General features: G+C 39.7%; 1 protein-coding gene across 2 annotated transcripts in view; it reads left to right on the top strand.

Annotated features, from left to right (window-relative positions):
• The window catches only part of LOC102970748 (NFKB activating protein), a 32,464-nt gene that overhangs the window by 1,909 nt on the left and 5,631 nt on the right, over positions 1-24,924 (top strand). The window contains exons 2-9 of one of the 2 annotated variants that reach the window (XM_042975316.1): positions 1,532-1,612; positions 12,779-12,849; positions 13,028-13,171; positions 15,319-15,382; positions 17,187-17,296; positions 17,607-17,682; positions 18,798-18,947; positions 22,163-22,301. In XM_042975316.1, the coding sequence (XP_042831250.1) occupies positions 1,532-1,612; positions 12,779-12,849; positions 13,028-13,171; positions 15,319-15,382; positions 17,187-17,296; positions 17,607-17,682; positions 18,798-18,947; positions 22,163-22,301 (835 nt within the window). Of the gene's footprint in view, positions 1-1,531; positions 1,613-12,778; positions 12,850-13,027; positions 13,172-15,318; positions 15,383-17,186; positions 17,297-17,606; positions 17,683-18,797; positions 18,948-22,162; positions 22,508-24,924 lie in introns of those variants that run through there. The other variant, XM_042975317.1, reaches the window with a different exon arrangement.

The following is a 24,924-nucleotide window of genomic DNA, read 5'->3' as shown; positions in this document are numbered from 1 at the left end:
TTGTGTGACCTTGAGCACGTTTCTTAACTTCCCTGAGCTTTATTTCTTAACCATTTAAAAAAGGATAAAATTAGTGCCAAGGCTTTTAGAGTTGTTGTAATGATTTAGTGCCTGGAACCTAATAAATAGTCGTTGAGTGTTAGGTCTTAGAGTTTCCTGCATGGAGGCAGAAACGATAAAAACAGTACTGACTTAGGTTGGAGACCTACCTCTCCAAATTAAATTTGCCGGCAAGTTATCTCCTGGCTGTGTTAGTCAGAAAGCAACCAGCTTCTTACCGGACAACCCTCACCAAAAGATGTCAGAACTTCTTGGATGAAATTTGCATTTGTACACTTAGGAGATGAATAATTTATCTTAAGAGTACAGATGAAGCTGGTGGCAGTGGGGATGAGAACTTGACTGTTCCTACAGCGTGTCATTCTTCCCCCTGTATGCGTATATTCCAAGTTGGTTTATATATGACCCTTTTAATTTTTTTTTTAACGTTTATTCATTTCTGAGAGACAGAGTGAGCAGAGGAGGAGCAGAGAGAGAGGGAGACACAGAATCCGAAGTAGGCCCCAGGCTCTGAGCTGTCAGCACAGAGCCCGGTGCGGGGTTCAAACTCACTGACCGTGAGATCATGACTGAGCTGAAGTTGGATGCCCAACCGACTGAGCCACCCATGCGCCCCTAAGTATGACCCTTTTAGGCTGTTTCTTCAAAAGGGAAACCTGAGTCTAATTCTGCATGATTATAATACCTTTTCCCCTGAATAAAGATGTAAAAACTAATATATTCAAGCAATCAAATCAATTTATTTTGTAAAAGTTTGTTTTTTGTCTTTTTTAACAAATGGAGTCACAAGCAGCTAAACTTTGAGGAATTGAGCCTTAGTTTTTTGGGTTTGTTTGTTTATGAGCAAAACTAAAAGGAACCACAACATAAAAATTTTTTTCATGTCCTCCAAGAGTAGATGGAGGATATATCCCTTTTCCAAAAAGGAACTAAAGGGAAAATAGAGAAAACAAACCCCGTATCGCATTGAGGACAGTTTTAGTCAAATAAAACTTTTCTTTCACTTTCAGAGCTCTCTTTATTTTCTACTTCTAATGCTTCATTTTTATTTTCTTTATTAATTCCTGAGTTTCTGAACATGGGTTTGATTAAATCAAAAGTAGAGACTGCTCTTTACTCTCATAAATGTGTATAAACAAAGAAGTTATTTCCAAATAGAAAACTGTTTGTGCCACTATTGCAGAAGATGAAATGAGCAGTTAGGAGCTGTGTCATACATGAGGTAGAACAGATGCACTTGACAGTCTTTTAGGCTGTCTGGCCTGGACTCTCAGGCTCTCTATAGTCTGTACCATTTAATAGTACTGTCGAGAACATGAGATCATAAATGTTGAGTTTACACTTAATTTATTAATTTAAATTTTAAAACGTAAAGGGAAAATAGAACTTAACTGGACCCCTTTGAATTGATTATCGATTTAGGAGACAGTTTGGCCATGGAGTTAATAATTTGTATGCCTGTATCTTCTAGGAGATTAAGTGAGAGAGAGAGGATTGGAGAATTGGGAGCTCCTGAAGTATGGGGACTTTCTCCAAAGAATCCAGAACCAGAGTAAGTGACTTGAAAATATACTTTTAAACTGTAACATTTGTTTAAATCCAGAGACTATTGTAAAAATTTTTGTTAAGTGAAGAACTTGAAGTATAGCTCACATTTTTCATCTTGTGATTTATGCTATTCTACCCCTTAACATTTAAAAACATTGAACCTACCTAATGATTAAAATATGTTGTTAGTGGATCTTAACTTATTAATTGTTCTTTTTAAATTGTAATTCGTGGGGGTGCTAAGTTCCTATTCACAGAAGGGCTCAGTATTAAAACAAATGTGTTTATATTATTTTGAATTATTTTTTCTCAGCCTAACAGCAGATTGCATGTCACATGTTAGCCTTACAAAGGGCTTTAAAAAATTTTTTTTTTATCTATTTGTGTATTTATTTATTTATTTTCAAGTTAGTTAGCATACTGTGTAGTCTTGGTTTCAGGAGTAGAACCCAGTGATTCATCACTTACATGTGACACCCAGTGCTCATCCCAACAAGTGCCCTCCTCAATGCCCATCACCCATTTACCCCACCCCATCAACCCTCAGTTTATTCTCTTCATTTAAGCGCCTCTTATGATTTTCCTCCCTCTCTGTTTTTATCTTACTTTTCTTTCCCTTCCCCTATGATTATCTGTTAAGCTTCTCAAATTCCACTTATGAGTGAAATCATGTGATATCTGTCTTTCTAACTGACTTATTTCGTGTAACATAATACCTTCTAGTTCCATCCATGTTGTTGCAAATGGCAAGATTTCATTCTTTTCCATTGCTAAGTAGTAGTCCATTATATAAATACCACATCTTAATCCATTCATCAGTTGATGGGACATTTGGGCTCTTTCCATAATTTGGCTACTGTTGAAAGTGCTGCTATAAACATTGGGGTGCAAGTGCCCCTTCGATTCAGCACTCCTGTGTCCATTAGATAAATTCCTAGTAGTGCTATTGCTGGGTTGTAGGGTAGTTCTATTTATAATTAAAAAAATCTTTTGAACATTTATTTTTGAGAGACAGAGAGACAGAGTGTGAGGGGGTGGGGCGGACAGAGAGAGAGGGAGACACAGAATCTGAAGCAGGCTCCAGGCTCTGAGCTGTCAGCATAGAGCCCGACGTGGGGCTTGAACCCACGAATCATGAGATCATGACCTGAGCTGAAGTCGGATGCTTAACCTGCTGAGCCACGCAGGCCCCCCTCTATTTGTAATTTTTTAAAGAACCTCCACACTGTTTTTGAAAGTGGCTGCACACCAGTCTGCATTCCCACCAGCAGTGCAAGAGGGTTCCCCTTTCATCACATCCTCACCAGCATCTGTTGTTTCCTGAGTTGTTACTTTTAGCCATTCTGACAGGTGTGAGGTGATATCTCCCTGTGGTTTTGATTTGTATTTCCCTGATGATGAGTGATGTTGAGCATCTTTTCATTTGTCTGTTTGCCATCTGGATGTCTTCTTTGGAAAAATGTCTGTTCATGTCTTCTGCCCGTTTCTTCACTGGATTATTTATTTTTCGGGTGTTGAGTTTGATAAGTTCTTTATAGATTTTAGATACTACCCTTTATCCAATATGTCATTTGCAAATATCTTCTCCTATTCCATCAGATTGCCTTTTAGTTTAGTTGATTGTCCTTTGCCGAGCAGAAGTTTTTTATCTTGATGTGGTCCCAGTATTTCATTTTTGCTTTTATTTCCCTTGCCTTCTGTGACATGTCAAGTAAGAAGTTGCTGTGGCTGAGGTCAAAGAGGTGCTGCCTGTTTTCTCCTGTAGGATTTTGATGGTTTCCTGTCTCACATTTAGGTCTTTCATCCGTTTTGAATTTATTTTGGTGTATGGTGTAAGAAAAGTGGTCCAGTTTCATTCTTCTGCATGTTGCTGTCCAGTTCTCCCGGCACCATTTACTGAAGAGACTGTCTTTTTCCAGTTGGATACTCTTTTCTGCTTTGTTGTTTATCTGTCCTTCTCTTCTGAATGACAGCCTTGCTGGATGAAGGATTCTTGGCACATATTTTTCCTGTTCATCACATTGAATATTTCCTGCAACTCCCTTACGACCTGCCAAATCTCCATGGACAGGTCGGCTACTACCCTTATGTGTCTACCCTTGTAGGTTAAGGCCTGTTTGTCCCTAACTGCTTTCAGAATTCTCTAACTTTGTATTTTGCCAGATTGTCTATGATACGTCATGGTGTTTACCTGTTTTTGTTGATTTTGAAGGGAGTTCTCTGTGCGTCTTGGACTTGGATGCCTGTTCCCTTCCCCAGATTAGGGAAGTTCTCAGTTGTAATTTGTTCAATAAACCTTCTGCCCCTTTCTCTCACTCTTTTTCTTCTGGAACTCCTATGATAAGGATACTGTTTTGTTTTATGGAATCATTTAGCTCTCTAATTCTCCCCTTCATGATCTAGTAATTTCCTTTCCCTCTTTTTTTAGCTTCATCATTTTCTGTAATTTTATCTTCTTTTTCACCTATATTCTCCTCTACTCCTTCCATCCTCCATGTCACTGTATCTGGCTTCTTTTGCAACTCATGTATAGCATTTCTTAATTCATTGTAACTATTTGTTAGGTCTTTGATCTCTGCAGCAAGAGATTCTCTGCTGTCGTCTGTGTTTTTTCAAGCCCAGCTATAGTCTTAAGACTGTGATTCTAAATTCTTGTTCACATGTATTTTTTATATATGTTTTGGACAATTCTCTATCTGTGATTTCTTCCTGAATTTTCTTTTGAGGAGGATTCTTCTGTTTTGCCATTTTGGCTAAGTTTCTGTCTTTTGCATGTTTTTAATAGCTCGTTATGTGCAAGAACTACTATATTAAAAAGGGGGTTATACACTGTCCAGGGCCTGGCATTTCACGAAGTGTTATGGAGTGTGTTGTGTGCACTCTGTTGTGTATTTCGCTGCTCTGTCCCACTGGTCAGTCCTCTGCAAAGCTCCTCCTTGCTTGTAGTGGTGGAATGTTTGGACCTTCCACCAGGTGTGTTTTCATTTGTTCATTGAAGCAACCCTGAAAAAAAAGGAAAGGGGGGGAAGCCTGATCCCATTCAAAAAAAAGAATGAAAAGGGAAAAAAAACAAGCACAGGAAAAAAACTATAAGGCTAAATCCTGAGAAAGAGAAAGGAAACTAAAGAAGAGATAGAAAAGGTGTAGAAAGAATAGAGTGAAAATGCCGGATTAAACAAACAAAACAAAAAATGTGTGTGTGTGTGTGTGTGTGTGTGTGTGTGTGTGTGTGTGTGTAAAATAAGAATTGACCAAAAACAAATCAGAAACTATGAGCCTGATTCCAAAAGAAAAAAAAGGAGAGGATAGAAGGAAAAAAAGAGAAGAAAAGAACAAACAGACAAAAACAAACAAAAAAACAGTCGTCTTGTTGGTGCCTGGGACCAGTGGCTATGATGGCCTGGAAGAGAGGCCCTCTGGTTCACCCAGTGTCAGTGTTCCCCCAGTAGATAAGCAGTCACCAGACACAGAGGGGTGGGGTTTGGTGTAAGCGGGTCTCGCCTCCCCTGGGGGCCGTTGTGCTGCTCCCTGAAGCCCCAGCGTGTTGGTGTTGGGGAGAAAAATGGTGACACCCCAGTCTCTCCTCCCCAGACCCGGCGTCTCGAACCACGCTGTTCAGGCAGCCCTCACAGAGCAGCGCGGGCGGTCAGCTTGTCCTGCTCCACAGTCTCCCGCTCCTCCTAGGCGCTCGGCTGCGATTCAAAACCCGATGTCTTGAAGAATCCCGCGCCGCACGGTCCCCGTTCTGGTGTAGTGCCACTCAGCCCTGCCAGTAAAAGGCCTTTGGCTGGCGCCTGCCGGGTCTTTTGCTCTCAGGGAGGCAATAAACCCTCTTCTCACGGTACTCGAGGAAGGGGACTGTTCTCTCCCGGTGCGTCCCTGGGATGGCTACAGCGCTTCGGGGCCGGCTCCTTCCCCTCCAGGTGCGTGTACACGGCTCCGGCTTCACTCTGGAAAAAGTCGGGCACTTTTGAAACCTCTGAGTTTCAGCTCCTAAGCCTGTTTGCAAAATAGAAACTGGCACTCGCCGTATTTCTCATTCCCGAGTCCATGGTCCGGAGAGGTTTCACAGCCCCTCTCTCTTTCTCTCCCCTTTGTCTCTCCACAGAAGGGGTTCCCTCCCCTCCATGCCTGTGCCATTTCGTCTCCCCCAATTCACATACACGCACCTTGATCCTGCCAAGCTGTCTCTCTCCACCCGTGGAGAGCCTTCTGCCACTCCACAGATTGATTTCCTGGGTGTGCCAAGTGATCTGGCCTCAATACAGCTGTGTTTGAAGGATGAAGAAAATCCCGGTCCCCCTGCTTCTCCCTCAGTGTATTTATTTATTTTTTTAGAGAGAGAGTGAGCAGCGGATGGGCAGAGAGAGGGAGAGAAAGAACCCCAAGCAGGCTCTGCACTGGCTGCGCAGAGCCTGATGTGGGGCTCGAACTCACCAACCAGGAGCTCATGACCTGAGCCGAAATCAAGAGTTGTACACTAAACTTACTGAGTCACCCAGGTGCCCTAAAAGGGATTTTTTTTAATGTTTATTTATTGGGGGGGGGGGGCAGAGAGAGAGAGAGAGAGAGAGAGAGAGAGAGAGAGAGAGAGAGAGAATCCCAAGCAGACTCTGTGCTGTCAGTGCAGAGCCCACCATGGGGCTCAAACTCCTTTAACTGTGAGTCCAGGACCTGAGCCAAAATCAAGAATTGGATACTTAACCCACTGAGCCAGCCAAGTGCCCACAAAGAAATTTTTTTTGAGGTACAATTGACAAACAACATGGATGGTGGAGTCTTTAGAGTTTTCTGTATATAATATGTCTTTTGCAAATAGTGACAGTTTTACTTCTTTACCAGTTTGGATGCCTTTTATTTCTTTTTCTTGTCTTCTGGCTAGGACTTCCAGTATTATGTTGAATAAAAGTGGTGAGAGTAGGCATCCTTGTCTTGCTCTTGATCTTAGGGTGAAGCTTTCAGCTTTTTCACTGTCGAGTATGATGTTAGCTGTGGGTTTGTCGTATCTGGCCTTTCTTAATTTGAGGTATATTTTCTCTATATCCACTTTGCTGAGAGTTTGTATCTTATTTGGATGTTGAATTTTGTCAGATGGTGTTTCAGCATCTATTGAAATGATCATATGATTTTTATCCTTTATTTTGTTAATGTGGTATATCCACATTGATTTCTGGATATTGAATTATCCTCGCAATTCTGGAATAATTCCTACTTGAGTGTGGTGTATGATCTTTTTAATGTAGTATAAAGTTTGGTTTCCTAATATTTTGTTGCAGACTTTTGCATCTATATATACATGCATCAGTGATATTGGCTTCTAATTTTTTTTGTCTGTGGTGTCTTTGGCTTTGGTATCAGGTAATGCTGGCCTTGTAGTAAGTCAGTGAGTGAGTGAGTTTGTTCTTCAGTTTTTTAGAATTAAGAAGGATAGGTATTATCTCATTAAATACCTGGTAGAATTTACCTGTGAAGCCATTTGGTCCTGGAGTTTCTTTTGTTGAAAGTTTTTTTATTAATGATTCAATTTCATTAGTAGTAATCAGTCTGTATTGTAATCTTCCTCATTTGGACAATTGTTACATTTCTAGAAATTTATCTGTTTCTTCTAGTTTGTTCCATTTGTTGGCATGTAATTGTTCTTAGTAATGTCATGATTATTTTTGTATTTCTGTAGTATTGGTTGTAACTTACCCTCTTTCATTTCTTATTTTATTTATATGGGCACTCCCTTTTCTTCATCCTGAGTCTGGCTAAAGGTTTTATCAATTTTATCTTTTCAAAGAACCAACTCTTAGTTTCAGTGGTATTTTCTATTGTTTTTTTTTTGGGGGGGGGGGGTCTGTGTTTCATTTATTTTTACTCTGATCTTTTTTTTAAAAATGCTTATTTATTTATTTTGAGAGAGAGAGAGAGCATGTGCACATACGTGTGTGCTTTCACTTGGGGGAGAGGCAGAGAGAGAGAATCCCAAGTAGGCTCTGTGACAGGGCTCAATATCCTGAATCATGAGATCATGACCTGAGCCAAAATCAAGGGTCGGATGTTTAACCGACTGACCTTTATTATTTCCTTCCTTCTACTAACCTTGGGCTTTGTTCTTTTTCTAGTTCCTTTAGGTGTAAGATTAGATTGTTTATTTGATATTTTTCTTGGTTCTTGAGTTGGGCCTGTATCACTATAACCTTCTCTCTTAGAACTCCTTTTGCTGCATCCCATAGGTTTTGTACTGTTGAGTTTCCATTTTTAATTTCCTCTTTGATTTCTTCATTGATCCATTGGTTGTCTAATTCCAAGTTGTTTTGCCTTTATGTGTTTGTGTATTTCCAGCCTTTTTTTTTTTAAGTGTATTTATTTTTGAGAGAGAGAGAGAGAGTGCGCAAGCAAGGGGAGGGGCAGACAGAGGGGAACAGAGGATCTGAAACAGGCTCTGCGCTGACAACAGATTGCCCGATGTGGGGCTCAAACTCATGAACTGCAAGATCATGATCTGAGCTGAAGTCGGACATTTCACCGACGGAGCCACCCTGGTACCCCTCCAGCTTTCTTCTTATAATTGATTTCTAATTTCATACTGTTGTGGTCCGAAAAGATGCTTGATATGATTTCAGTCTTTTTAAAATTATCAAGATTTGTCTTGTGGCCTAACATGGGATCAGTCCTGGAGACTGTTCCATGTGCACTTGAAAAGAATCCGTTTTCTGCTGTTTTTGGATAGGATATTCTATATATATATGTTAAGTCCATGTAGTCTAATGTGTTATTCAAGGCCACTGTTTCCTTATTGATTTTCTGTCTGAATGATTTATCCAGTGATGTAAGCGGGGTGTCAAGGTCCCCTGCTATTATTCTGTTACTGTCAGTCTCTCCCTTCACGTCCATTAATACTTGGTTTATGTATTTGGGTGCTTCTATGTTGGGTGCATGGATATTTACAAGTTTTATGTCTTCTTGTCGGATCGATCCCTTTATCATTATGTAATGTCCTTCTTTGTCTCTTTTTATAGAATTTGTTTTCCAGTCTATTTTGTCTGATACAACTATTGCTACCCCAGCTTGTTGTTGTTGCCATTTGTGTGGAATATCTTTTTCCATCCCTCTACTTTCAGTCTGTATGTCTCTGAAGTGAGTCTCTTGTAGGCAGCATCTCCTGTTTTTTTAAATCTATTCAGCCACCCTATGTGTTTTAATTGGAGCATTTAATAAATTTACATTTAATGTAATTATTGATAGGTATGGACTTATTGCCATTTTGTTGACTTTTTCCTGATTATTTTTGTAGCTCTTCTCTGTTCCTTTCTTCTCTTGCTCTCTTCCTTTCTTTTTCTCTTGATCTCTTCCCTTGAGATTTGGTGACTTTCCTTAGTGTTATGTTTGTATTCTTTCATTGGTTGTGTATCTGTTTTAGGTATTTGGTCGGTGGTTACCATGAGGTTCATATATAATGTCTTAGGTATATAGTAATCTATTTTAAGTTGATGCCCACTTAAGTTCAAATGCATTCTAAAAGAACTACATCCCCCCCGCAAATTTTTATGTTTTGATATCATATTTTACATCTCATTATTTTGTTTCCATTGACTAATTATTGTAGGTCTAGCTGATTTTACTACTTTTGTCTTTTAACCTTCATACTAGCTATATAGGTGGTTGATCCACTACCTTTAATATATGTTTACCTTTACCAATGAGATTTTTCCTTTCATAATGTTCTTACTTCTAGTTATGATTTTCTGTTCTACTTAAAGAAGTCCCATTAACATTTCTTGTAAGGCTGGTTTGGTATTGATGAACTCCTTTAGCTTTTGCTTGTCTGGGAAACTCCTTATTTTTCCTTCACTTCTGAGCAAGAACCTTGCTGAGTAGAGTAATCTTGGCTGTAAGTTTTTTTCCTTTCAGCACTTTGAATATATCATGCCATTCTCTTCTGATCTATAAAGTTTCTACTGAAACCAGCTTATGGGCTTACGGTTCTTATGGTTCTTTGGTATATAACTGGTTGTTTTCCTTTTGCTACTTTTAAGATTCTCTCTTTATCTCGAACTGTTGACACTGACTATAACGTGTCTTGGTGTAAGTCTCTTTGGATTCATCTTTTCTTTTTTTTAATGTATTAACATTTTTTAATGTTTATTTATTTTGAGAGAGAGGGGGGCAGAGGGGCAGAGAGAGAAAATCCCAAGCAGGCTCCATGCCCTCAGCACAGAGCCTGATGCAGGGCTTGAACCCACAAACCATGAGATCATGGCCTGAGCCAAAATCAAGAGTTGGACACTTAACCAACTGAGCCACCCAGGCATCCCTCTTTTTTTTTTTTTTTAATGTTTGTTTATTTTGAGGGGTGGCAGAGAGAGAGAGAGAGAAAGAGAGAGAGAGAGAGAGAGAGAGAGAGAGAATCCCAAGCAGGCTCCGTGCTGCCAGTGCAGAGCCTGACAGGGGGCTTGATCTCACAACTGTGAAATCAGGACCTGAGCTGGTATCAATAGGCGTGGGGCGCCTGGGTAGCTCAGTCGGTGAAGTGTCAGACTCTGGGTTTCAGCTCAAGTCATGATCTCATGGTTCATGAGTTCAAGCCCCGCATCAGGCTCTGCACTGACAGCACAGAGTCTGCTTGAGATTCTCTCTCTCCCCCTTCTGCCCCTCCCCGCTTATGCTGTGTCTATCTCTCTCAAACAAGTAAATAAACTTTAAAAAAATGAAGTTTATTTATTTTGATAGAGAGAGAGAAAGAGCAGGAGAGGGGCAGAGAGAGGGAGATACAGAAACCCAAGCAGACTCCACGCTACCAGCAAGGAACCTGATGTAGGGCTCAGACCCATAAATCGTGAGATTGTGACCTGAGCCGAGATCAAGAATCAGACACCCAACTGACTAAGCTACCCAAGTGCCCCCCAAGGTTTTTGTTTAATGTTTATTTTTGAGGAGGAAGAGGGACAGAGAGAGAGGGGACAGAGGATCCAACAAAGCAGGCTCTATGCTGACAGCAGACAGCCCGATGTAGGGCTTGAACTCGTGAACCGTGTGATCATGACCCAAGCCAAATTCAGACGCTTAACTGACTAAGCCACCTAGCCTCCCCCCAATATTTTATTTTTAAGAAATGTATACACCCAGGGGCACCTGGGTGGCTCAGTCGGTTAAGCATCTGACTTCGGCTCAGGTCATGATCTCGTGGTTCATGAGTTCAAGCCCCACGTCAGGCTCTGTGCTGACAGCTCAGAGCCTGGAGCCTGTTTCAGATTCTGTTTCTCCCTCTCACTCTGCCCCTCCCCCACTCACGCTTTGTCTCTGTGTCTCTCAAAAATGAATAAGTGTTTAAAAAATTAAAAAAAGAAAAGAAAAAAGAAATGTTTACACCCAGCATGGGGCTCAAACTTACAATGGCGAGATCAAAACTCTCATGTTCAACCAGCCGAGCCAGCCAGGTGCCCCTAGTTAGTTTTCTTGTATTAAATAGTACCTGGGAGCACCTAGGTGGCTCCGTTGGTTGAGTGTCTGACTTTGGCTCAGATCATGATCTCACAGTTCGTGAGTTCAACCCCCTTGTTGGGCTCGCTGCTGTCAGCGCAGAGTCCACTTCAGATCCTCTGTTCCCCTCTCTCTGCCCCTCCCCTGCTTGCATGTGTGTACTCTCTCTCTCTCTCAAAAATAAAATTAAAATTAAAAAATACAATATCTGAAGGCCTAATTATTTTTTTCCTTATTTTTGTCCCCTTTGGTGCTGTTCATGAGGTTCTTCTTCCCTCTCCTCTATCTGTGTCTACTTTGAGTTGAAACAATGTGCTTGACAGGTAAACTTGTATTCTGTGACAGTGATAGCATTATTATCTGAAACTTGTTCTTATAGATACCTTGGAAAATGTTCAAAGAATCTGAACTGAAAGAATGAGTTGGAAAGAACCCTAAAAATAATTTTCCAGGCAATACCTAAATTATTCCAGATGTGATCTTCAGATTAAAAGATTATATGATAGGGGCACCTGGGTAGCTCATTTGGTTAAGCATATGACTCTTGAGTTTGGCTCAGGTCATGATCTCACAGTTCGTGGGATTGAGCCCCAAGTCAGGCTCTGCACTGACAGTGTGGAGCCTGCTTGGGATCCTCTCTCTCTCTCTCTCTCTCTCTCTCTCTCTCTCTCTGTCCCTCCCATGCTCTCATGCTCTCTATATGTCTGTCACTCTCTCAAAATAAATAAACTTTAAAAAAATTTTTTTTAATGTTTTTTGTTTATTTTTGAGACAGAGAGAGACAGAGCATGAGCAAGGGAGGAGCAGAGAGAGAGGGAGACACAGAATCCGAAGCAGGCTCCAGGCTCTGAGCTGTCAGCACAGAGCCTGATGCGGAGCTCAAACTCATGGAGTGTGAGATCATGACCTGAGCTGAACTCGGACGCTTAACTGACTAAGCCACCCAGGCGCCCCAAATAAAACTTTTTTAAAAAGATTATATGCTATGAAAACTTCTCTTCTAAACTATTATAGAATTTTAATATATTCATTTTCAGAATTATCTACAATAGAATTAAATCTCTGTATCTTGTAGTGTGTTAGGTTCTAATTGCTCTGGGGAGACAGAACGGTTGCTGTTCTACCATATGTCCTTTATGCACTGAGATTAAAATCATGAAGTTTTCCTTTAGCCTTCCTGTCTCTAGTTTTTTCCATCTTTCCTTATGGTTCCATACATTTGCCCTGTGATTTCTTCTGAAAATATAAATTGTACATATTGCTTTCAGTTTGAATAGTGTTTTGTAAACTCTAAAGCATTATGCAAATGTAAGTGATTATTATATTATTTTGAATGTGATAGACCCTCAAACTATACCCTTACCAAGTTATTTCAGTGTTTGCTTTTAATGGTTCTTGGACAATCAGTGTCATCACTGAAAAATTTTTTTTATCTCTTATTTTGACAGAGAGAGAGATAGAGAGTGAGCAGGATAGGGGCAGAGAGGGAGAGAGAGAGAATCTCAAACAGGCTCCCTGTTGTTAGCACAGAGCCCGATGCGGACTCAAACTCATGAACTGTGAGATCATGACCTGAACCGAAACCAAGAGTCAGATGCTTAATGGACTGAGCCACCCAGGCACCCCCAAAATTTTTAATTCCATATTTTTATATTCCTCATTTTATCACTTTTCTGATTCTTATAACCGTCTTCTTTAAATTCAGCTCTGATGAACACACACCAGTAGAGGATGATGAGCCAAAGAAAAGCACTACTTCAGCTTCTACTTCAGAAGGTATTTTTAAAATACAGAGCTTTTTAATTGAGAAGTTGAAAAAAGTGTTTATAAATAGCTGAATATATTTCGCTTTTACTCAAATTGCCTATCATTTGTTCTTTATCAGTATTTCAAATACATTAAAATTGATAATCATAATATTTAGAAGTTAATTTTATGTCCGTGTTTTATATAGAAGAAAAGAAGAAGAAGAAGAAGAGGAAGTCTAGTCATTCAAAAGAAAGGTCCAAGAAAAAGAGAAAGAAAAAATCATCTAAAAGAAAACGCAAGAAGTATTCAGACAGCGACAGTGACTCTGACTCTGAAACGGACTCCAGTGGTAAGAAGGCCGGCATCGCTCTGCAAGCCTGGCTTCACGACTCATTCTACTTAGAATTTATTTCCGAAGAAGGTTCTTAAACGCAATAACGGCAGCCAAGAGTTGTGGAACGCTCACTGCCTCCGTGCCAGGCACCCTGCCAAGCGCTCGGTGTTCGTTGTCGCTGCTTGCCCCGCGCGGTAACTGTAGAATGTGTCCTAGAGCCGGGGACGTGGGGCACAGAGCAGCTGGTAAGCGCGGCACTCGGGGTCGCACAGCTGGGATTCAAGCCTGAGCAGCGTGGCTCCCGACTGGCTGTGTGTGGCTGCACAAGGCGTGTGGCAGAGAACCGGGGCGAGGTTGGGCTGGGAGACGTGTGGCAGCGAGCAAGCCATAGGGCCGCGTCGGCCCCGAGGAGCGGCCCTTGTGTGTCATTCTCACGCTCGGTGGGCACCTCGGTGCCGTTGTCAAAAAGGCACATCATAGGGGTGCCTGGGGGGCTCAGTCGGTTAAGCGTCTGACTTCGGCCCAGGTCATGATCTCACGGTTCGTGAGTTTGAGCCCCGCATCGGGCTCTGGGCTGACAGCTCAGAGCCTGGAGCCCGCTTTAGATTCTGTGTCTCCCTCTGTCTGCCCCTCCACTGCTTGCACTCTGTCTCTCGCATTATCTCAAAAATAAATAAACATTAAAAAATATATATTTAAAAAAAAAAACAAAAAAGCACATCATAGGGGCGCCTGAGTGGCTCAGTCAGTTAAGCATCTGAGTTCGGCTCAGGTCACGATCTCGTGGTTCATGAGTTCAAGCCCCGCGTTGGGCTCTGCGCTAATAGCTCGGAGCCCGGAGCCTGCTTCAGATTCCGTGTCTCCTTCTCTCTCTGCCCCTCCTCCGCTCACACTCCATCTCTCTCTCTCTCTCTGTCTCTCAAAAATAAATAAACATTAAAAAAATTTAAAAAAAATAAATAAAAAGGCACATCATAAAGGACCCTTTCGGGCCAGCAGCTGGTTTATGGAAGACACCCCCTGTGGGGTGGTGCCTCTCAAAAAGCCACCTTTTTGTGCCCTCTCCTGGCTGATGATTGACAGAGGGTGCCACCTCTGGGGACACATGACATGAAGGTGTCTTTTCCTCTGATGTCACCTGGGTTTCCTGGCCCCCGTTGTCACTTTTCTTCCTCACTGCTGGAAGAGCGAACTTCCTTAGAGCACAAGTGTGAGCGTGTCTGTCCCCTACTTACAATCCTTCAGTGGCTCTCTGTGGCCTTCAGGGTGAAGTTTGGACCCTGCTGGCTCCCTGTCTAATCACACGTGCCCTGTCACTCTTGCAGCGTCCTCTGTAGCCTGAGACGTGCTTTCCGTCTCCTCAGTAGTCCGTGTTCTTTCTCTCGCTTCTGTTACTTGGTACAGAAGTCCATCTGCCTGTGATGCCAGTCTCTCCCTGCGTGCGGCGTGCCTTCCTCACTTCAACAGCGGGCATGCAGTGCTTTTGTAATAAAACTGACTTTAAAAAGAACTAGCCTGGGGCATCTGGGAGGCTCAGTCGGTTGAGTGTCCGACTTTGGCTCAGGTCATGATCTCGCGGTTTGTGAGTTTGAGCCCCACATTGGGCTCTCTGCTGTCAGTACGGAGCCTGCTTTGGATCCTCTGTCCTCCTCTCTCTGCCCCTCCTCTGCTTGCACTTTTTCTCTCTCAAAAAATAAATAAACGTTAAAAAAAAAAACTAGTGGGACACCCGGGTGGCTCAGTCGGTTAAGCTTCTGACTTCGGCTCAAGTCATTATCTCACGGTTCGTGGGATTAGTATTTTGACATTTGCTTTAAATATCATCTTTTTTGTTGAGATATTCAAAGTAAAGTAGAAATATCATACTGCCACCCTAAAAATTTCTGTGTACATCTCTAAAAAATGACATTTTCCTACTTATCACCATACTATTATCTCACACAGTGAAGTTAATAATAACACCTCTATCACTGAAGGCTTAGTATGACTTTAATTCCTGTGTCCCTGGTGCCTAGCACATATTTTGATGAGTAGCAATAAATTTTTGAATTGATAAATTTCTCTGTAACAGCAAATAGGGCAGCAATAGGATATTTAATCAAAATTACTAGGGTTTTAGAGTTAAGTTTTTGTTTTTAATTAAAATATGCTTTAATTTGCAGATGAAGATACAAAAAGAAGAGGAAAGAAAGCCAAGAAAAAGGAAAAGAAGAAGAAACACAGATCGTCAGTTTTTCTCTTCAATTTTTATCATGGAAAAGTTAAAATATATATAAAATTACATAAAGTTATAAGTAAATAATGATAAATAAAATAGTATAATGATACCCTGTATAATCATCACCTAGCCTTAACTCTTTGGCAATCTCCACTGCCCACCCCCCATTATTTCAGAACCAATCCCAGATGTCATTTTGTCCATAATCTAGCATGTTTCTCTAAAAGATAGAGAAAATCATAACTACAGAGCTGTTATCATGCCTAAGAAATTTAGCAATAATTCCTCAATTCTCAGCAGATTTTTATTACAGTGTATTCATATCTGGGTCTAAATAATGCCCATAGGGGCACCCGGGTGGCTCAGTCGGTTAAGCATCCACCTTTGGCTCAGGTCATGATCTCATAGCTGGTGGGGTAAGCCCCGTGTCGGGCTCTGTGCTGACAGCTCAGAGCCTGGAGCCTGCTTCAGATTCTGTCTCTGTCTCTCTGCTGCTCCCCTGCTCGTGCACTCTCTCTCTCTCTCTCTCTCTCTCTCTCTTTTTCTCTCAAATATAAAATAAAAAAATAGAAAATAAATAAATAAATACATGATGCCCATAAATTGTGATTATCGATATGTCTCTTGCACCTCTTTAAATCAATTGATTCCCCTTCCGTTTTTGTTCTTTCTGTTTACTTTTTTAAAAACCAAATCATTTACCTGTAGAGTTTCCTGTAGTATGGGTTTTGCTGATTGTACTTTTAAGTATTTATTTTGAGAGAGAGAGCACAAACAGAAGCCTGGGAGGGAGCAAGAGAATCCCAAGCAGGCTCCAAGCTCAGTTTGGATGGAGCCTGACATGGGGCTTGATCTCACAAACCATGAGATCATGACTTGAGCCGAGATCAAGAGTTGGACACTTGACCAACTGAGCCACCCAGGTGCCCCTGATTCTGTTTTTTAAAATTCTTATTTTTAAAGACTTTATTTTTAACTAATTTCTATAGCCAGTGTGGGGCTCAAACTCACGACCCTGAGATCGAGTCACATGCTCCATTGACTGAGCCAGCCAGACACCCCTGATTATATTTTTAATTGTGTGCTTTGTAACATGTTCTCTGTCCTCTATATTTCATATATTTTGATAGTAAGGTCTAGAGACTTGATAAGGTTCAGATTTGAGTCTTTGGCACACATACTTCATAGGTGGTGCATACTTCATCAGGAGGCAGATAATGTCTGATTGTCTCTTTTTGTCCTATTAATAGCCATGGATGGTCATTGCGTAGATCCCTTATTTCATTAGGGATTGCAAAGTGGTGATAGTGTAATTCTGGCTTTCTTAGGTAGAATAATTTTATAAGAGAAATCAACCCTCATCAACTATTTGGTTGCCCTGAAGTACAGTCTGTATAGTAAAGGCAAGATAATTACTTTTTTAAAAAACTTCTTTTGTTTTATGAATTTTCAAAATAATGATTTGGACTTTTTTAGTATCATTATGAACCCAAGGATTCAGACATATCTGACGTATTTTAATCCATTACACTTCAAATTATTGATGCTCAAATTGGTAAGAGCTGGTTTTTAAACCGCTTTGTTATCTTTCTACAACATGAGAACTGTATTTCATTGTTCCCTTGAGGGATCTTTTTTATGGTGAAACATGATTTGGTTAAATAAGTTAAGATTTTTTAATTAAAATTCTCTAAAAATTTTAATGAGCTGAAAATTTAAATATTTTCATCAGTCTTTCATTGCCTTAAAAAATGAGATTCCCTTTAATGTGGGGCTATTAATTGTATTTGTATAAAATTATAATCATTACAGGAAGAAATACAAGAAAAAGAAGTCTAAGAAGAATAGAAAAGATTCCAGTGATTCAAGCTCTAAAGATTCCCAAGAAGAGTTTCTGGAGAATCCCTGGAAGGATCGATCAAGTAGGTTCTTCTGGTAGACTTTGACTCAGAACAGATAAAAAACATTAAATTAACATGGGGTGCCTGGATGGCTCAGTCGTGATCTCACATTTGTGAGATCGAACCCCATGTCAGTCGGTCGTGAGATCGAGCCCTGTGTTGGGCTGCTCCATGCCCGACATGATTAAGATGCTCTCCCTGTCTTTCTACCCCTTCCCTGCTCATGCACGCATACGTTCTCTCTCTCTCCAAAAAAAACAAAAAACAAAAAACACATTAAATTAACTGATTAGTCAAAATGTGAATCTGTTTCTGAACATCTTTCCTGCAGAGCCTGAAGAACCCTCAGACTTAATTGGCCCAGAGGCTCCAAAAACACTTGCCTCTCAGGATGATAAACCTTTGAAGTAAGTGTGTATTTAAAATAACTAAAGTCCCTTCATCAAAGTATGGCCCTAACTTACCTTTCCAACCCTATCACCCTCTACTCCTTTATTTACACCCCAGGTTCCAAGTGAGCGGAACTAAAACTTCCTGCATTTGCTGTGCACTTTTCCACATCATGCCTTGTTTACCTTGTGCTTCCCCCAACATGCCTTCCCTTTTTTTCCCAGCCCTAGTTTCTTTACTACTTCCAATTTCTTCCTGTCAAAATCCTTACCATCTTTTAAAACCCCTTTCAAAAGGAGGGATCATGTGCTGATTCCCAGTACCTTCCCTCCACAAGTAGATATGATTCCTACCCTTCTTTAACCCTTTCGTCCTCAAAGTATTTTCTGTTTCTTTTGTGTGTTGTTTTATGTGTTCTACCTTGTATTGCAGTTATGTCCTTGTTGGGATGTAAATTCCACAAGAACAGAAATTATTTTTGTATTCTAAGCTTTGAGTTTAATTATTATTTTTTTAATATACCAAATTTATTGTCAAACTGCTTTGCATACAACACCCAGTGCTCATCCCAAAAGATGCCCTCTTCAATACCCATCACCCACCCTCCCCTCCCTCCCACCCCCCATCAACCCTCAGTTTGTTCTCAGTTTTTAAGAGTCTCTTATGCTTTGGCTCTCTCCGGGATGGTAGTTTTTAAAGTCCCCTCAAATAAAAGTTAATAGATAATAGTTACTGGATAGCATTATTACTGGTTATAAGCCTAAAAAGTATGTTAATTTGAGATATTTCTCTTTTTTTTTCTTTAAAGGGAAAGAAGGGGAAAGGAATTAGCTGGGGGCAGAAGCTGTAAAGGCAGTGCTTATAGACATAAATTGATCCATAATTGTAAACCATGAATCTGTACTCACTCATTTCAGTTCTTTTGTTCTTCCAAAGCATGTCTTTATTTCTGGGTTAGTTATGTAGGTCAGAGTGCAAAGTTCACTAATTAAAGTAATTCACATTGGGCTTCCCAGCCTGCTGCTGCCCAGCAACTGTTTTCTTGTGCTGTTTTCTGAGAGATGTTTTTGTGCTCTCTTTAGATGATGAGTTTTTTATAATGAACTTTTCTGAATTCTGAATCACTTTGTAGCTATGGCCATGCACTGTTGCCTGGTGAGGGTGCAGCTATGGCTGAATACGTAAAAGCTGGGAAACGTATCCCAAGAAGAGGTGAAATTGGCTTGACAAGTGAAGAAATTGCATCATTTGAATGCTCGGGTTATGTAATGAGTGGTAGCAGGTAAGTTATTGGCATCGAGGTCAGTTTCCATGATTAGATCTTTTCCTTTCTCACTATCATAATTGTATTTTGGTAATTGATTTTCATTAAGTGATCATTCCTAATGAAAAGTAGAGTATACATTTTGGTTTAATACTGGTTTTATTTGGTTTACATAAACCATTTTGGTTTAATACTTGTTTTATTTGGTTTATATAATACTGGTTTTACTGGTTTATTGGTATAAACATGGTTGTCTAAAGTTGCAACTATGTGTGCAACTCAGCCTCAAAATCAGCTATCTCTCCAACTTCAAAGAATCAGTCTTTCCAGTGTCCTTTCCTAGTCTGTATTTTGGTACAGATAGTTTTGTTTTCTAGAGGATATAGTTAATTCAGTCACTTAACACTGCTCCATGAAGAATGTGGCATTCTGGTAGGAGGAAATCATTTTCGTGAGACAGTGTTTCCTGTTTTCTGAGTTTGCCTCTAGTTCTCTGTAGAGTCAGAGGATGTGGAGTCTCTAATTCTCTGTGGACTCTGAGAATGAAGAGCAGAAAACGATTATGACAGACATCAGGTTCAGCATAGGGAAATGAAAATAAAATCATGGAAGAAAAAGCAAAGTACGAAGAAGAATGATTCGAGTGAACTAACAGGGCATCAGTACCAAGATCAACCTGAATTTCGGATTTTTAAAAACTTTATAAACTTTTAAAAATAGTTAAATATTTTAAAATAAAGTTGGAGGCAAATATTTGCAGAACACCTGAAGCTACTCCAGAATCTTGGAATTCTGAGGACTAGCACAGTAAGACAGAAAGAAATGAGTCATAAGCATTGGAAAGGAGGATATAACTGTCATTTTTTGTGAATGATACGACTTTTTTTCCATAGAAAATCCTTAAGAATCCAGATGATTCTAAATAATAGGAGGGTTTAATAAATGGTTCAATGTAAGGTTAATACATAAAAATGAATTGCATTCCTATGTACCAGGAAACAATTAGAGAATGTAATTAAATAAAAAGAAACCAACATTATAATAGTATCAGAGAACATTAAGGATTTAGGAATAAATGTTAACAAAAGATGTCTAAGACATCTATAGAGAAAACTATAAGACATTATTAAGAGACATTAAAGAGGAAAGCATTATATAAAGTTGTCAGTTCTTCCCAAACTGATCTGTAGATTCAGTACAGTTCTAGTCAAAATCACAACAGAGTTTTATGTGAAACTTAATGTTTTATAAGTTAGACTAGAGGGCTGAGAATAGCCCAGTCACCTTTGAAGAAGCAGAACAGGAAGATAAGATGTGCCATCCCAGATATGAGGACTTAAGAAATTTACAGAACTTTAGAAAGCACAGGGGAACAAATGAATTGTTCAGTGGAATAAAATACAGAGCCCAGAGGCAGAGCCATACATGTGTGGAACTTAAGTTATATGAAAGAGATGGTGTGTCAAATCATTGGGGAAAGAAAGAACTGTCAGTAAATGGAGCAGGAGAAAAATGGTTATCCATTTGGAAAAAGATGAAAGTAGAACCCTGCATCACCATATTTAAAAATCAGTGCAGGGGCGCCTGGGTGGCTCAGTTTGCTGAGCGTCCGACTCTTGCTTTCAGCTCAGGTCGTGATCTCACAGTTTGCGGGATGTAGTCCCGTGTCAGCTTTGTGCTGACAGCATGGAGCATGCTTGGGGTTCTCTCTTACCCTCCCTCCCTATGTCTCTCTCTCTCTCTCAAAAATAAATAAATAAACTTTAAAAAAAGTGCAGCTAGATAAAGGACTTAAATGTCAAAACAACTTAACACTTAGTATAAAATAGGAGTAGATATATCTAACAGATCTTGGGGTGGGAAAGTGCTTCTTAAACATAAAATAAAATAGTGATAAATTTGCCTAGGTTAAAAGTAACAACTTTTGTTCATCAAAAGACACCACTTAAGGAAAAAGACAAGTTTCAAGCTGGGACAAGATCTTAGAACTGATAGTATTGACACTATTTAAATACCTATAAACAACCCAAAAGAAAAATGGGAAAATGACACAAACAAGCATTTGTTAGAAGAAGAAAAATATATGGCTTACACATACATAAAAAGATGTTCGTTATCATTGGAAACAGACATCAAGAACATACCGAAATACCATTTTACATCTATTTGATAGACGAAAGTTCAAAGTTCTAACAATACCAAGCACTGGAGAAGATGTGGATCTACAGGATCTCTTAAATATCGCTAGTGGTAATATAAATTGGTACCACCACTTTGGAAAAGTCTCCTATCATCTTGGGAAGTTGAACATTCATATACTTTATGACCTGACAACTCTATTCCTAGATACCCAAGAGAACATCTTTCCCACGTACTAGGAGACGGGTACATAGATGTTTTATAGCATTGTTCACATAGCACTTTGTGTTCCAAATAAACTCACCGTACCCTGAGCGACCTTGAATACATTGTCATCTCCTTGTCTTTCCATCCTGCTGCTCCCCCACCTTCACACTAACCTGAAATGGTTCTCCCCTTTTCCTTACTCAGTTTTCTCTACTTTTCTAGACATAGCTCAAGCCTGATCACAAACCGATTGTGTAGGGTTGGTTTACATATACATAAAAGAGTTTCTTGAAGTTTTCTCTCTAAACAAGGAGACCTTTTGAAGACGATACAATAGTTTCCCTCAGCCCCGGCCCCCCATGTTCCTTATTTGGCCCTTGTGCTAAATCCCTTCTTTTCTTTGAGCTGCTACTGGATTCTAAGGAAGTTATTAAATCCACTCGCGAAATTCCTCAAATTCTATTGTAGTATTAGACCTGGTTCTTTTGATTGTGTGATAAATTAGAACCCTGAGGAAGTTCCACCTGATCGATGACAAGTTAAATCTTTCTTCTGTCTTACTGTCAGTTCCCCAAAGGTAAATTCCACATATCACATAGGAAGTTTAATAGTTTGCTAGTCTTGGTTGTTTTTACGCCCTTAGTATTTGAAGTTGATAACCTTTGTGATGTTGACAGAGCATCAGATCATTATTTGAATACTACAAATGAATCAAAGGACACATCGGCAGATAAAATGAATGATCTTTTGAATATCCGACCCATGACCAAAACAATTTCTGTCGGTCAGTTTTTTAACTAGGCCTCTCTGTATTAAGACAGGATTAGTGGGGAAGTACTATAAGAATAATTACTGAGAAATTAAGCCAAAAATAAAATTATCTCCAGGCATCGCCGAATGGAGGCCGTGCGACTGCGGAAAGAGAACCAGATCTATAGTGCTGATGAGAAGAGAGCCCTGGCGTCCTTTAACCAAGAAGAGAGGCGAAAGAGAGAAAACAAGATTCTGGCCAGTTTTCGAGAGATGGTATACCGAAAAACTAAAGGGAAAGATGACAAATAAGGATTTTCTGATTGTTCAGCAGACATTTTTAACAACAAAAAAAAGTCTGGGTTCCACATATACATACAAAAAGATTATTATGATCTGAAAAATGAAAAAGCTTTACAGTGCTACTGTGCCTTCTATTTAATTCTTTTAGTCCTTCAATAAAAAGCTGCTTATTGATATAATTTTAGCAAGATCTTTGGGTTATTTTTGGATTGACCGTAATAACTTTCTGATTTAAAAATCCAAATTATGAATGAGATCATACTGTATTCGGGGAGGTGGCATTGAGAGGAAGTGTCAATAAGACAAGAAACTTAACTCTCACACCATGGGCCAGTGCTACTCTTAGCTCTATATCGTGCCCACCCTCCACCCTTACCCCTACCCCCACTCCAACTGAACTTGTGGGAAATTAATCATTTCTCTCTGTTGAATGTGTTATAAATGGTCTTGATAGAAACATACGGGAGGCCACTTGTGTTAATAAGATGAAGGCATTGCTGAAAAGAGGAAACCTGGAATTCGAAAATTGACCTGTATAATACATAGTCCGCCCTGGAAATAATGTATTTTGTTTTCAGTCCCTACCTCTCTATCCCCAAATCCAATAAACAAGCCAAAAAGCAAACTAACCCACAGACGTACTGAGTTGAAGACGTGAACATTAGTGTTTTAAATTCTTAAAGGTTTACTTAAAAATGGTTCTTCCGAGTATAAAATGTTAGGAAGTCTACTGTTGTGCCAGTGTGAGTACATTATTTCCATCTAAGTTGTGCTTAGGTCATTATTTGAATACTGGAAATGAATGGGAGTCCACTGCAGTTAGGAGTTTCATAGGAAAAAATTTAACGAAGTATTGTTTTTAACATCGTTGTTTCGTAAGGATGAAGCTAAAATGATAGTAAACGTATTTTAAGTCTGTCCTTTGTGTAATAAGCATATTTTATTTTAAACATTGTTAAACCTTTCAGTTTATTTTTTACATCTGTCATTCAGTTTAACTTTGTATATAGAACTCCTCACTTTATCACTTTTTATGGCTACTGTTGACTTTTAAGTTTGGGAGAAATGGAAAATTCTGGGACTAGTTCATGATCTTTTTCTTCCGTTATTTTGTTCAGTTTGAGTTGTTAGGTCACAAGAGTGAAGGGGAAAGGGGACAAGGGAAGTTTTGGCTGTTTTTGTTAAGTTTGTTTTGAGCTGTGTTGTTACGTGTCTAGGATAAATCTAAATTACCTGGGGGATGGGGAAGTTCTAACTCTGAGCTTATAAAATGCCCTTTCTCCTTGTAATAGTTGAAAGTGTTTTTTTCCAAAGTTTTAAAATAAGGCAGTCGTATTTCAAAGTATAGATAAAAAGTTTTACTATCTAACATATATTCTAGGAAAGTGTCTACCTTTAACCCACAGCTAAACCATTTGGCGTGTAGCAACATTTATGACCCCTGAATCTGAAGTGATTTCTGTTTATCGTTGTTGCCGCTGCCTAACCTAGTAAATCTCTTCCTTCCAAAAGACAAAAGGAAACTAAGTTTCCAAATTTATGAGTTGTAATCCATTTACTTCCTGTGTAATAAAACCGAAATTTATAATCCCTACTCAAGAATTTTGTTCTCTAAGAACATTATTTTTTATTACTGGTTCCTAGAGACTGAATGAGTTGACACTCTTATTTTCAGTAGGCAAGGTAGTTTAAATGCAACAGCTCTGATCTAGGATTATTGTGGATTTTTATTGGATTCTCCTGTCTCCTCCACAGACTAGATAGTCAACAAATGCTTGTTGACTAAATGAAAAAAATATACTAATGTATTTCAGAACTTTTCATTTCTTTCACCAGGGGTTTGTTCAGGAAAGATCTACCAAAGAACAGCTTCAGTAGCGTGTTCTTTGGGGAAGAGGAGGGAAGAAGAAAAGGGCTAAAAGTATTTTATTTTGAGCTCATGAGAGTTACTGCTTCATACTGTGCTTAGTCATCTGAGCCATAAATCAAATAGGAGGGGTGTTGTGTTTGAAATTTATGTTTTATTCTTCAGGGAGACTTATCTAGTCTTCCACCTCCTTGCCTGTTGTTCTGATCAGATCTTCCCTCCTTTTGTATCTGTTGCACAAATGTAAGAGTTAAAAAAAGAAGAAAAATATTACCCACAGTCTTACCACATCAATTGCCTTTAGTATTCTGTGTTCCCTTCCAGTGCTTATCTACGTAAATACGTATTCTGACGTACTTGTAAGTAATCACCTGTCATGCTATCTTGTCTTTGGTGTTTTAAAACTTTACAGCCAGGTAAGACAGCCTCATAGGGATGGTAAGAACAAGTGATGATCTGGTGTTAGGCTGGGAAGAAGACAAAGTAAGGGTGGCTATCGAACATTCCCTGTTTTATTGCCTCCTGTCCTCAGGCCACCCTGTTGCCGTCACGGTTGTGATGCTGTATTGCGGTAGGCGGCATGCCCGGTTTCAGAGTTTCCGAATGTATTATTTAACTTACTCACAGTAAGTGAAGGAAGGGGTCTGTGAGTAGGGAAATATTATGAGCTGTAGAACTACCACCACTTTTCTTTTCCCCAGTTATGCCCATAAAGAGGTATGTGTGCAC

The sequence above is a fragment of the Panthera tigris genome, chromosome X (genome assembly GCF_018350195.1).
Source record: "Panthera tigris isolate Pti1 chromosome X, P.tigris_Pti1_mat1.1, whole genome shotgun sequence".
In the NCBI taxonomy this organism is placed as follows: domain Eukaryota; kingdom Metazoa; phylum Chordata; class Mammalia; order Carnivora; family Felidae; genus Panthera; species Panthera tigris.
The sequence above is the reverse complement of the archived record's forward strand: the minus strand, read 5'-3'. Positions and strand labels throughout refer to the sequence as shown.